This window comes from Stegodyphus dumicola, chromosome 5 (assembly GCF_044657685.1).
Source record: "Stegodyphus dumicola isolate Sdum_Otavi_A_Nest chromosome 5, ASM4465768v1".
Lineage (NCBI taxonomy): Eukaryota > Metazoa > Arthropoda > Arachnida > Araneae > Eresidae > Stegodyphus > Stegodyphus dumicola.
The window spans coordinates 223,169,543-223,185,117 of NC_140772.1; the positions used below are offsets into that span (position 1 = coordinate 223,169,543).

General features: G+C 29.9%; 1 protein-coding gene across 3 annotated transcripts in view; it reads right to left on the reverse strand.

Moving 5' to 3' along the window:
• Nucleotides 1-15,575, reverse strand: part of PolrMT (mitochondrial RNA polymerase) — a 149,612-nt gene that overhangs the window by 46,214 nt on the left and 87,823 nt on the right. For all 3 annotated transcript variants that reach the window (XM_035372499.2, XM_035372500.2, XM_035372501.2), the window contains 4 exons: nt 14,532-14,665; nt 9,033-9,133; nt 5,352-5,472; nt 2,471-2,555 (listed from right to left, as the gene is read on the reverse strand). In XM_035372499.2, coding sequence (XP_035228390.1) covers nt 2,471-2,555; nt 5,352-5,472; nt 9,033-9,133; nt 14,532-14,665 — 441 coding nt within the window. The remainder of the gene's footprint in view (nt 1-2,470; nt 2,556-5,351; nt 5,473-9,032; nt 9,134-14,531; nt 14,666-15,575) is intronic.

The following is a 15,575-nucleotide window of genomic DNA, read 5'->3' on the forward strand; positions in this document are numbered from 1 at the left end:
AATAAAATGCTTTTAATAAATCCAGCTGGGGAAATTTTATAGGTCCAGCTGTTAACAGCTGAGTAACAGGCAATTAATCAACAACAGGCAGACTAAATTTAAAAGACAAATTTAATCTCTTATGCTTCATCAAAAGGCAATAAACTGTCAGGAACTTTAAAGATATTTAATATAATCATATTCTATATCTTTAAAATTTCTAATAAAGTGTTAAATGTTGCCATACACTTTTTTATATTCGCTAGATTATTTCTCTAAAAATTATACATGGGGATAACATCTGGTGGGAACTTTCATTTGTTTGTGTTGGCATGCATTTTTTTTTAATACTCACTATATTCCTTAAAAGTAATATACAAAGATAACATTTGGTGGCAACATTTGAAAAGTGATATGGACATAAAAATAAAAGTGAGGTTTTAGATTAAAAGCACCTCTAGCACTAAAATGGACACAGATTAAAATCAATTAATAATCAAAACAATAAACTGGCATAAGTTTAGATATCATGTTACAGCTTAAAAAAATTAGTTAAAATAAATGACTATAAATATTTAAAGTAAATTAAATGGCAACAAATCAAATCAATCTTATAAAAATAAATAAAAAAAAAAAGGAAAATTAATTTTTTTTTTAAATTTATTATACACTTACAATAAAATTTATATTATTTGAAACAGTAACTTAGATTATTCTGCACAAATTGTGATCCAAACATTTTAGAATTCACTATCCTTCTAGCTATAGGGGGATAATATTTCACTTAGCTTTAAGATACCATATATTCCAGCATATAAAGTGCACTTTTAATACAAAAATTAAGATAAAAATTTATGGTTGTGTGTTATACACCAGATGTAAAAATAATAGATTTAAAAAATAAGGAAAAGATGAGCATATGAAATTTAGATTTCTGCACTTATCTAAATGATGTTTATTTAAATGAAATGACATACCTTATGAACTTTATAATTTTCATTGTGAAATAACATGAAAAGTTTGTCACATTCGTCTTCCGTTATATCTTCGAGCACATCATCAATTCTGTTTCAACTTCCCCATCACTGTTACTCTGAGCCATAAATATATAATCATCTTCCTTTCTATCTATAGATTGCTAGATATACTATATATTTTAAGTGACTTGTATTATAACAGATTTAATTTTAATTTCATGCTTTTATTATCCACTTACACTCTATTTCAAGACTGGCATCATGCAGCCTGCTTTTGTAAATGTTTTTGTACTTCTTTGTAAATGTTTCTTCCTCTCTTTTGTAAATGTTTTTATACTAGCACCCACATATTCCACTGTCATTTTAAAATTTCCTTGAATGGTTTATTGATAGGCTGAACAAATGGCATTAATTTGCCTGGAATAACTGGCATGTCTGTATTACAATATTTCAACAATTTTATCAAAGTATCCATTAAATGGGATTTGAACATATTCCTAACTAAAAGACTTTCTGGACTTTTAAATGCAACTGAAAACTTTTGCCACATATTTCTTATCCACGATTTCACACTATTTTCATGTATCCACCCTTTCTCGTGAACACGAACGAAAACAACATTTAAAAAATTACATTTTAACATTGTCTTTCTTTTAAAAATAAGCATGAGCTTTAAAAATTTTGTACTGCCCATTAAGGAAGAAAGTATTACGGTGAAGTGAGATTTTTTCCCAGCTCTTGTTTTATGGGAATCGTTTTTGTTCATTTCATATCAACAGCTTTATTTCCTATCATATCAAACATTACTGCAGTTTCATCCATATTTCCAATATCTGATAATAATTTTTTTTCTCCTTTGTATATCAATCACATATATCTGAAAACTTGTTAATTTGGTGTCCAAATCTTTTGGAAGTCTGCAAAACTTTTATCCCCCCCCCTCGCAAAAGTAAATCATTCTATCCCATAATACTCGATCAACTGTATATCAACTAAAGCAAATGTGATTTACTATAGCCTTCGATGCTCATTTCAAAATCATAGTTTCAGATCACTACAGAAAGAGAAAACGTGTGGCTCCTGATTCGGCAAATTCATTTGGATCGGAAATGCATTATTACCCCAAATTATGTTCCTCTTTTCTTGAAACCCCAAAATAACATTGCTGTGCATTGCATTGAATACAACCACCTTCTTTGCAGAATTATTTATTTCCTCAAGCATTCCCCTCACATATATTGTTCTCCTTGTCAATTCAGTATACCATTGTTTGAAATTATTTGAAAAAAAATCTTCGAATGAATGACTTTAAAAAGTTAGAGCATTGCACATGCTCTTTCAGGTTTCTTCATAAAGAAAAAGGTGTGCATTATATGGTGAATGTACCTAAAAATTTTAAAATACAGTTTGATGAAATTACAGATGCGCATTATATGCTGGAATATACAGTATATTAGATTTCTTAAAAATATGAACTATGATTAAAAACAAAGAACGTAACTATCAAAACTCACCTAAATGGTTAAAATGTGGAGGGGTTGGATAAACACGACCTCTAAAATCTAAATTATGTGGAAACCAAAAGACTTTTTCTTGGAACTAAGGGATAAACAAATGACAGACATTGCCTTACAATACACAGGAGAAACTTTCATGTTCTCATTAAAAATTGTTTATATAACATAATAAACAAAACAGTTTTTATAATAATAAACATTTAGAAATAATATAAAATAATATGCATATCTTAAAGCACAGTAGAGCTCTAAATAACTGGACTAATGGAAAACTGCACAAGCAGATATTCAGAAAATCAGAATCATCAGCCCCTTGCTCCATAGATCAAATACACATTTATTGTAATAACAATTCGTTTTCTTTTTCTCTGTCTCTCTTTCAAGTAAACCTTATATAGTAAAAACTAGTGCCATTACTGAAGGCCATTTGTCAACTGAAATGTTCATAAACCAAAATAACTTTCCTCAAAACATTTAACTTAAAATGGATTAATTCATTACTGGACCACACATGATTTGTTTATTTAAATTTTGCAATAATACTTTGTGCAGAAGTTCATACCCTAAAAACAATCATTAAATATAAAAGTTAAATACAATATTAACCAGATACAATAGACTAAATTTTAATTTAATTTTACTGTATCTATATGAAGAAAAGTGGATGGCACAAGTGAAAAATGATGATGTTGTTTCGATGAGACACCCCTCTCATAAAAATATAAAGAAATATCTTTTAAGAGCTTCTTTGATATCTTTTCTTTGTCTCTTAGCAGACCCATCACTTGAGACAAAGAAGTAAATGCACGGTCTTTTACACCTTCTTGTTAGATTAATTACTGCCATATGAATAAACGGTAAAATATTTTTTTTTAATAATATTTCAACTATTAGAATATTTATAGCTTTATATATTCAGGAAAATTACATAAACAACGCTTTATAGCAGGGTTTCTTAAACTGCGGGACCTGCAGCAAGGGGTCGCCAAAAATTTTAGCAGTTTTGATATTTTTTCAACTTATTTTAATAATGTTACAATTACCAAATAATTTTACACAGTGTATCTGAAAATAGATAAAGATAATACAGACAAAGAAAAATACGAAAACGTTTTGACGCATTATTTTTATAATATAAATATTCATTTTCTTTGCTTTGCATGTGACGCTATCATTTCATCTGTTACTTATTTAAAATTTGCACATTTTTCTATGTCTTAAAATTAGAAATTAAAGTTAATGACCTAAAAATGCAATAGTAAATTAGAGTACAAGTGAAAAAATTGACAGTTTCACTCACACATGTGTCGAATTTGTGCAATATTTATGGGGTCCCACAAACATTTTGTAAATATTATGGGGTCCTGGGGGTCACAAAAAAATCTCAGTGAAATAACGGGGTCACGACTGAAAAAAGGTTTAAGAAACCCTGCTTTATAGCTTTAAAATGAAAAAAAGGTTTAAAAATGCCTTTTTGATAAACAACAAATAATATAGCAAAATACTACATTAATGTTAAAAATATATTATTATCATAATTAAAAATAAATTCTACATTAATTCTGAAGCACTTTTTTTAATACTTTATTTTATTTTATTTATTTATTTTTTGATGATGCAAATTATCAATCATGTTTTTAGAACATATTTGAATGTTTAACTCACATCCTATAGAGGAAATAGTTATATCAGAAAATTTTTGTTGACCAAGTGAAGCTCTTACATATATGTAATAGGTTCAGGAGCAGAAATAGGAAATTTCGATGGCAAAAAAGTGTTGATCCATAATGACTAGAAAACTGGAGGCAAATGCAGATTAAATTTTCAATTTTATTTTCAGCAAGATCTTTTGGCTACACACAAGTTGGCACATTAAATATGCCTGTTCCAAAAGGCTTACATTTTTTATAACATTGTAGCAAGCAAGCAGCAGCAAACAGACAGACAGCAGTGTAACTAGGCCAAAGCGTGGAAAGCAATTGCATAATGTTCAGGATGAAATCTTAAATCAAACTGAGTTAGTTTTGGTTCTTAAAGCATTTTGATTGGATAGTTAATATTGCTGTAAAATTATTATTGGCTGCTCGAGTTTTGACAATTCAAAAGCCCTTTTAAATTGCAATTAAAGCCCTGCCCTCAGAGAGCTAAGATACCGAGTCAAAATGATGGCCAATATAATGCCCAAATTGACATCGGGGGTTTTCATTTAACAGCATAAAATAAAATTTTGGATTGTTTGATTAAATAGAATTCACATCCATAAATCTAAAATATTAACCCTACATGTCAACATCAGTGACTGGCATCCAGTTGGATAAAGAGAGTTAATCATGTTTTTAAAAAATTCTGAAGAGAAGGTTCATTAATTCAACAGACTTTAATATACACAAAGTGAACACCATTACAAAATGTATAACTATTAATTATACTTACTTTTTTACAGTCCTTACATATGATGTAATTATAAAACATGCTAATGATTCATACAAAGGCAAAGCTTTTAAATGATGTTAATTATGTAGAATGCTGCTACAGATTACCTAAGGCTATTATGAAACATTATAAAATATAAATTTACTTTGCCATCAATAAATGCACCTCAAATTTATTTTGCAAATATAAGTAATCACACTTCACTCTGTAAAACTGCTTTTCCCTGCTTTTCTTTCTTATATTCATATAAGTAAAATTTGCAGCTTGTATTGTTTACTTTTTATATTTTTGCATATGATCAATGAGACTTATTAAAAATAAAAGTGTGTTATTTATAGCCCTTAAATGAAAAGATATATTTTTTTCTTTTTTAACAATTGGGAAGTATTGATAGCAAATAATACATAATAATAATATTGTTTAAAAGATAAAAATGGATACTTACATGATTTGCTATGCTCAGCTTATATAAACAGTCAAACCATAAACTTGTTACTTCACCTTTCTTTTTTTCTAGCTCCATATTTTGTTTTTTAATTAATGCCTTTTCCTTTTTTGACATACCACTGGAAAGAACATACACATATAGGAAATGGGAGCCAAAAATATAAATATTAATTACTACCACCTTCACACACCTCATTGGCTATGAAATAGTATCTATAGGAAGATTATATGCATTAAAAGTCTCTTAGGACAATGTGTAACTACTCATAAATGACAAATAACTGAGAGTTTGACAATTAAGTCTTAATATTACCATAAAAGGTAATTTCATGATATTAAACTATATATTAAATATAGTCGCAGGCTACCAGTTCAATGACATCTCATTGAATGAACACTATATACACTTGAAAATTGAGAAGAGCATGGTAATTAACTTTTAACAGCTTAAGCAGAATGCAGATATAAGCAATTTTTCTTTAGTGTGCAAGAAATATTGGCAACTACCAAAATTATTTGCACAGTAAATTCACAATTCAGCTACATCTAGCAGTTGAATAACAATTAAACTAGCAATAACAACAACTCATCTCGGCTTGCTTAGCTGCATTTATATAGAGTCAGGCATAAGTCTGGTGAAGTACCAAGTTTCTAGAAACTTCCAGAAAGATCGGCTGAGGCCTGTGAGGAACATATCTTACATTTACCTAAGCTATTTTTACATTCTAAATTTTGCCACTCTCAAAACAATAGATTCAATGATTCCATATAAGAAATATCACATTAAATACAAACACAAACAAACAAATAAACACAAAATAATAAAAAACAAATAAATAATTAAATAATAAAACAATGTAATAAAAAGGATTTGAATATTGGTAGATATACACAACAATATTCTGAACTCAATCTAGTAAAAATTTCAGTAAGATCTGTCATCTTTAATTACATCTATTTCAGCACTGAAGTGAAATTATTAAATATTTAACCTACCCTGCTGCATTTCGTTCATTTAATTGAGCTCTGTCACATATTTATTAGTGCTTTTTTACAACAAACAGAAAAGTATTCATCATAAAGCATATTTTTTAAATTCATATAAAACGTTTTCATTTAATTTCATTACTTATTTATTAATTCAACTAGCTTTCATTCTTATTACCATTACTTATTTTCTACCCCCCCAAAAAAGTGATTTGCTCAACTTTTTTAATGCACTGCAATTTGTTTTTTTCCATTTTGTATATTTGGATCAGTATGGATTATTATGAGGAAATACTTTTTTCCTTCACTATTGTCTGCAAAAGAAATACGTCTAGACAAATCTCATTTAGTTGTCATTTCAGGATTTTTGATGCTTTTACATTTTTAATTTAAAAATTACCTATACTCCCACATTTCAATCATAATTATAATATAACAGAAAACATAAAAAGAAAATATGAGCAAAGTTATGTAGTAAAATAGGCAATAGAGAAAATTCTTATTTTATGCCTTCAATGCAACTGAAATAGGATTAACGTTGTTATCCTTCTTCACTCACTATTCAAAAAGGTATCCTTTCTGTAAATATATTAATATTATAGTGTAACATCCTTAGTAATAGTTCATGTAACTGTAAATTCAGAAGTTTAGTTTGAAATTAAATAATATTTATCTTAATTCATTTTTAAAAACAGTCTGTAATATTAAGGTTTTCAAAAATGAATCTTAGTCTGAAATAATAAAAAGTGTTCAGTTAGATAGACTACATGCAATTTATAACTTATATGAGCTACAACAGCATATGAATCTACCAATATATTCTACTGCTAAGCAACCATAAAACATTAACAGGACAAACAATCTCAAGTTGCTATTAGTCAAACATAACACATAACTGGGCATCTAAATATTTCATCTCTTATCAGTATATATTTTAGTGTATTTTCCAACATTTATGATAAAAAAAACAAAAGCAGTTGGCAAAAATAATTTACAAGAGGAACAATAACTTACCTAACTAAGAAATCCTTATTACTATTATTTAAAAAAACACTTTTGGTGGTAACATTATAAATTAACAGAGACCATTGTATTTATTAGAGTTATAAACAAGTTAGTAAAATTAAAATACATTTATTATCATAATATGCATGAATTAAAACTTTTCTTTTTTTTGAACAATTTATTTCAAGTAATACAATTTCAAAGAAGAACATATTCAAAAGCTACTATCAAGCACATTAAATAAGTCCTTTACTATAAAAATTTGAAGAAAAAAAATCATCTAGTAACTTACTTGTTTTAAAATGTAACTCACTTCATTTCAGAAATAAAATATATATATTTAAAATTTGAATTACAATAAAATTAAAAAAATTTTCATCACATTTATTCCATTCATGAATTTGTAGTTTCAGATCAAAGACTTAAAAAAGTAAGTCATTGGCCTTTTTTTAATGAACGAATTTGATGAATAAAAATGTACAAAGCATTTAATAACAGGATAAACAAAGGAATCTGTGATATTTAATATTAATTAAAAATACAAAGTCCGGCTATTAATTTCCAGGACTGACGTAACTGTAGGAGAATGAAAAGTCGGAAGATGGCACTAATGATTGCATATTGAAGAGCGTTTTCTTGCGCATGTACAGTGCAATTGGCGTCATTCTGAAGTAAGTGGTTCTCGTGGATAGGTGCATTAAAACATAGCTCTTAAATTCCTATTGTCGAAGTGAAAATGGAGCAAAGAATTAACATTAAATTTTGCTTCAAATTGGGCAAGACAGCTGTGGAAACCTACGAAATGTTAAAACAAGTTTATGGCGAGAAAGCATTATCCTACTTAAGAACTTTTGAATGGTTTAAACGCTTTCAGGAAGGGCGCGAAAGCATTGAAGATGATCCACACAGAGGTCGGACGCAGTCTGTATGCATGCCGGAAGCAATTGAAAAGTTCACAATATGGTGAAATGTGATTGTCGATTGACTATTCGAGTACTCACCAATGAATTCAACATGGACAAAGAGACGGTTCAGCAAATTTTGATGTGAGACCTAGGCAAACGCAAGATTTGTTCCAGATTTGTTCCTCACCATTGCAACAAAAGCAAATGTGACTGAACAAAAGCAACTGATGAACAAAAGCAATTGAGACTGAACGCATGTGGCGAGCTTATCGACAATGCTAATGTTGACCCTGCGTTCCTGGATAAGATAGTCATGGGAGACGAGTTTTGGTGTTATCAATATGACCCTGAAACCAAGCATCAAAGCTCCGAATGAAGTTCTCCAAGTTCACCAAGGCAGAAAAAATTTCAATTTGAAAAGTCCAAAATCAAGGTCATCTTAATCGCTTTCTTTCATCTTAATCTGAAGGGAACAAGATTTCAGGATGTCGAAGCCATCAAGAAAACTGTAATGTCACTATTAAAGAGCATTCCAAAAGAGGACTTTAAAACTTCTCTCCGAAATCTGTACAGCCGAGCACAGGATGTGCATTACGGCTGATGGGGATTACTTTGAATGATATTAAATGGCTATGTGTGTTTAACCTTTTTTCTTATGAGTTATTCCACGAGTCTTGGAAATTAATAGCCAGACCTTGTACATTGTGGAAATAATTCACAAAAAATACTTAACACATTCACAATTTTAATACTCCAATTATAAACAAAAAATTGTCACTTACTGTTTTATTTCTAAAGGAGGGGCAAAACTAGATGGATTTAAAGGAATATCCAACTCTTCACTACCTCCATTCCTAAAAACTTGTATAACGATGTCTAACAACTGGAAATGTGGTTGTTTTGAGAAAATAAGACTTCATTAAAATTAAGATATTTAAACAATAATTAAAAAAATAGAAAAGCAGAATTATACAATTAAGTGTACAATAATAAGTGAATTATACAATTATACCTAAAATTCTCTAATTTATACATAAAAACATAAAAGTACATCAAGATATCATTCTTATCACAAATAATCAATTATTTTTTATTAATTTACATGCAAAAAATGTGTAAATAACATGAAAAAAATTAAAGAATCTAAAAACTATAGTATAGTGTTCAATAAATAATATAAGCATAGCATAAGTTTAATATAGAGCTTTATTCAAGAGTGATTGTACATTTCAAAGTGAATCACTTATAACGTTGCGCGCCTCTAATTAGCACGCAACCTAGAGGTGACTGTGTAAGCTTGTATAAACCACAGAGTCTTATAAAGGGTTTAAGTCCCTTTTTATTCAACGTACTAAATTACAATTGCGTCCTCTTGACGCTTACAACTGTGCCAACTAGGCAGTCAAATAAAAATAAAAACCTGAAAAGAAAGTAAAGACAATATTCTAACTACGAGGCTCTCTAAAATAACTAACTCACCGCGTTTTACAAAAGCCGCAGCTAATTCAGCAGACTTGAAGCTCACTGGAACAATTGCAACTACTTCCCGCCAAGCACATAGGCCGCAACGCGGGGTTCTTTAATTCTCGATTTCTACCTCCGCGCTCGCTTCCAAGTTTTCCAAATTCTGGCAGAGGCAAATGTAGGATTTATATTTATTTTAACTAACATTTATTTTAAGTTTAAACTATCTTTCCTGTCAAGCCTTACTTTCCCCTGGAACTGCCAATGCCAGAATATGTAAATTTGAGTAGAACGCGCAAGGATTCAAATTATCAGCGGAAGTAGTATGATTTAAAATAGAAGGAAACGAGTTCGGTGAGAGAGTTATTCTTACTTCGCGAGCGCGGAGGTAGAAATCGAGAATTAAAGAACCCCGCGTTGCGGCCTATGTGCTTGGCGGGAAGTAGTTGCAATTGTTCCAGTGAGCTTCAAGTCTGCTGAATTAGCTGCGGCTTTTGTAAAACGCGGTGAGTTAGTTATTTTAGAGAGCCTCGTAGTTAGAATATTGTCTTTACTTTCTTTTCAGGTTTTTATTTTTATTTGACTGCCTAGTTGGCACAGTTGTAAGCGTCAAGAGGACGCAATTGTAATTTAGTACGTTGAATAAAAAGGGACTTAAACCCTTTATAAGACTCTGTGGTTTATACAAGCTTACACAGTCACCTCTAGGTTGCGTGCTAATTAGAGGCGCGCAACGCTATACACTAATATCTATATTTAATTTCTTTTGTGATAATGATTATTTATGATAAAAAATCAAGGAGGTGAAAGCATAAATAACTATCACATTTAAAAATTTAAATGGACCTAAAAAAATTATTAAATTAAAGAAACTGATCTTTTATTACTTAAATATTGGTGTTATTTTAAGCTAATACATACTCAAAAATATGCCCCAAATGAGGAGAAAGGGAATAAAACCACATTTTCTAGATTTAAAAATAGAATATACTACAGTTTATACTGTCATCAGAAAAGAGGGACAATTACCTATAACATATAAAAAAACGTTAAATTAATGTGCTGGAAAAGAATTCTTGGGGCCCCATAAACTATTTTTATTTTAAAAAAAGGTTGGCAAATATGATAAATATATATTCAAATTACCTCATTTAAAAATAATATATTACATGTTGTTATATTTTGCATTTGCTCACTTCATCTTATTGATATAATAAACTAATTTACAAAAAAAAAAAAAAAAAAAAAAAAAAAAAATCACAAAAATAGGATAATTCATTACAAAATAATTACAAAATACACCAAATGATACAATATTTGGGTAATTATAGTTTCATCTCTCATCTCAGGTAAAAATGTTTGCAACATGCTTATTAACATGTTCACTGGACTGCAGAACAACAGTACAACATCTGATTAAATAAATGAAAACTAGCATTTTTTATATGTTATGGGTAAGTATAAATGATGATACAAGATCAGCTATACAATGTTCATTCTACAATACTATATACGGTTCTACATTGCAGTTATGTCTATCATGTATTATGTACAGTTACATATGTGGCATTTCCTTTTTAACAGAAATAAAAGATTATACATATTCTTTTAAATAATTAGGTTTTTTTTAACAGTTCTACCAGATGAAGTAGCATACTTATGCCCATTTGTAAGTGATACAACACATTTTTCAGAATTTGGTGGCACAACACTTCTGTTAGGTGCAGTAGAATTTACAGGCAAGTCTAAATTTGGAGTACTCTTACTAATCTGATTTATTTATATCTTCATGTCTTTCATTTTAATAATTGTTTTGCACTGCAAAATCTTTCCAATTAGTTTCTTTAAGAATGTCTCTTCTGCTCCTTTCTATAATTCTTCCATCTGTTCTCCCAATTCTGTATGAACATGGTCTTCCTGTTTCTTCTATATTTTTAGCACTTTCTTTCAGTTTCTTTTCTCTTTCTCACTTATGTACACTTTACGTTATTAAACCATTAAAACCTCTTGTGTTCTTATCATAATAGCATTTTTCTAAAGCTTGACTTTTTAGTAAATGTTACTTATGGTCTTCATGTTGTTTAGTTTGAATGAAATTCTCTTTTATAGATATCAGTCCATTCATTTTTCTTCCAAACATCAATTCTGAAGGTGACCTAATTTTAGCTGAAATAAGAGAATTATGATATTTTAGTAAATATGGATCCTTGATGTCAACTACAGCTTTTTCTAACATTCATTTGACAGTTTGAATATGTCTTTCAGCCGTTCCATTTGATTGTGGATAATTTGGATTGGTTTTAAAATTCCATCTCTTTAAATTTCTTGCAACTAAAATAATCTATAAATATTAGATAATCTCTGCCTTGATAATAAAAGAGATTCACTTCTAGTACTTCCATGGACTATTAGGTATTTTTTTAGATATCATTCGCTCTTTACTATTAGCTTTTTGTAAACTCAAACATGGTGGACAATTCAACACCAAATCTTCAATTTCTCTTGACATTTCTGTCCAATATAATATTACTCTTGTTTTACTCTTGTATTTTTCTACTCAAATGACCATAATGAATTCTACTTAACATATCTTTTTGTAATCTTCTAGGTACAACAACACAGAATTCTTTAAATATTAACACAACTTGCAAGGGTGTTTTCCTGCCAAACTCTCAGTAGGTAGCAGGCGATTTTTTGCAGTTTGTGCGCAAAATTACTTCTGCACAAAATAGCTGTACTTTTTTAATTTAAGTTTTTTTTTTTTTTAAATTTTAAATAAAACTTTTAGTTTCTCTTTAAAAATAAATTTTTCTATTTGCTTTAAAAAAGTAAAAATACTTGTTCAAAAATCAAAATTTAAAAAAGATTACAATTACTTCTTTTGACAAACAGATTGTTATTTGATTCATGTAAATGCAAGCATTTCAAGAGAGTGACACTTCTTTGTGTTAAGTTTTCTTGTTAAAAAGCTTGTTAGCCTTTTGACCTATCGTCCCATTATACAGGAACTCTTTGAAAACAAAATGTACAGTCATAGTTAATACTTGCAGTCTTTCACAAAAGGAATGCCACTTATCAGTCCAAAAGATGTCACTTCTGCAGACTCGTATCAAATACTGTACTTATATATCCTATCTAATAATTATTGTAGCATATTAACAAATCTTTCATACTAACATACACACATTTCTAACAGATAAGGTTACTATTATAAAAGAATATAGTGGTACCAAAAGTTAAGCACACAATCCAAATGGGCAATTTTCAAAAGTACAACTGAATTTGAGTGGTTGAAAATCGCTGTGGATAGAGATATTGGTATACAGATATCAGTATGCAAATATCGCATGTTACAGATAATCACAGTCATTGACTGTCTGAATATATGCTAATTAGGCAGTTACCGAAGATGCCAACATCCTGAAGGACCTTGAAGAGGTTTATTTACACATATATAAAGTTCTTATAACTTTCATAGGATAATTTTTGATGATACTCATGTTTCTATGACTGGACGCTCAGATAATGAGGGCTAACGTGCTATTAAATGCATTGAAGCAGGATAGTCAATGAAAGATGTCACTCTTTTCTTTGATATTGATCATATGTCAATTTCTCGAATTTGGAAACAATTCCAAACAAGTTGAACAGTTGTCCATTGACCAAGGTTTAACATCCCTTCTAAAGCAAATTGCTCTAGCAGCCAAGCAGTATTGATGACTGACCTCCACAACTATTGCATTCATAGTTGTAGCATCATCTGGTAAGACAGTATCTGTGAGTACTGTGTGCCAAATGCTTCATATAAAGGGATTTTACATTTGAGTATTAATTGTTTACGTTCCACTAACCACCCAATCCGGAGGAGCAAGATTTAAATAGTGCTGGTAACATTTCAATTGGACTGTCTCAAATTGTAATAATGTCCCATTCACTGATGAATCTAGATTTGCCCTGGCATCAGCTTGGACAGTTTGAATAGAATGAGGCACATGCAATCAGGCCCAAAACATCATCAAAACTCATGCATTCAGGGGTGACAGTATCAAGGTCTGGGATAAAATTTCAATATCACACCCAGATACACATGAAAGCTTACACCTGACCATGGGATTACGTTGCAGCAGTTGGTCTAATTTCCTCCTCATGGATAATAATGCCCTTTCCCACTAAACCATCATCATTAATGAGTGCCTAAAGAGTGAGGGAATTTCTCATAGGAAGTGGCTGCCATATTTTCCAATCTCAATCCAAAGAAAGCCTTTGGGATGCTCTCAGGCCTGTTGTCTCTGCACATTTACCTCCTCCAGACAGTTTTAGACAGCTGAAAAATTTTCTAATGGTGGAATAATCATTTCTAGTATCTTCAATGGTCGATCACTTCATTGAAAGTATGGGAAATTGCTGTAGCATTTAATTGAAGTATCTGGATGGTCACATACCTCATTAACATAAGTTTTATTTGTTTGTTTTTAGCTTCAAACATCAATTTGCTGATGACTCGAATGTGACATCACATAATTTATCAAAATTAAATATTATTTTCATCTTTGTAAATAATGTTTGCTTTCTTTTATGAATAAACACATTCCCTACCTTCATGTGCAATTTGGTGTTAATCAAAGCTTTACTCTCCCATTTTGACTGCTATAGTGTGCTTAACTTGTAAGCTAGTGCATACAGTAAATTTTGCTACAACAAATATAGTAAAAATTTTACAATGTCAGCAAGTATAAATATTTGGTAACAATGAAGGCATGTGGAAAGAACAAAATTAATAAATAAAAAACAAGGCTTATAATATGATAATCACTTACAGGTTTATTTATAATCCAAGGACAAAGTGAAAGGCTGTTTAATGAATCAAAACAAGGATTTAGTTGCTGAGTAGGTACTTTTGAATAGTAATTCAGCTGGTGCATAGCATGGTCTGGAAACCGGATGAACGGAACTGGGGAAAAAAAAAATCAGTTATGTTTTCCCTTTCTTTTGTAATATTTTAATTTTACTTTGCTTCATATTCACAATTTTTTTTACTATATTACTCTAGGGAAATTTCATTACAAAAATCATATACATGCTAGTATTACACGTTTGTAAAACTAAAGAAACAATACTGCCAATGTATTCCATATAATATATATTTAGTCATATAATGTATACTTTGACCCAAAAAGGGGGCAGTTCTGTGTCTCCCATTCTACTGAGTTGATTGATGAAATTTAACTTCTTTTTTCCATATCTCGAAAGTGCAACTTAGGATACATATTAGATTTATACATAACTATATATATATGTTCAACTTCAGTATGGATCATTTTTTCATTTAGCACTCACAGAAATTCTGGGAAAAATTGTGAAGAATACAAAAAAGTTTTAGTTAATGATATCCATAAAGGTCATCATTCCTGAATTTCATACAGTCTGAGGTTTGCTGTAGCTATATAAGTTAATGCTAAGTGAGCAAAAATTTGAATGAAACAAAAAAAAAAAAAAAAAAAAAAAAATGTGTTTATCATAAACTGGCTTATAAAAGCAGGATTGGACTGTATGACCAAATCATGATAAGATTTAACAATTTGGTACTTTTCTGTTTTGCTGGCGCAAACGATAAAGTCACCAATAATGGTACAACTGATGCCAAACGAAATATCTTCACTGGTAACCTTTTAATCTTCATTTTGAAATCATGCCGCAGCCATTTCTTATCAGATTGACTGTTTCTTTCAATACTGGCATACAATTACATAGAATTTTTACTAGTTAAATTTTATGCCGTAAGAACATTTGCGGTAATTAATTAGGATGCAATCACATCACTCACTCAAAGGTGAAAATATAGAAAAAGCAAAATTAAGGGT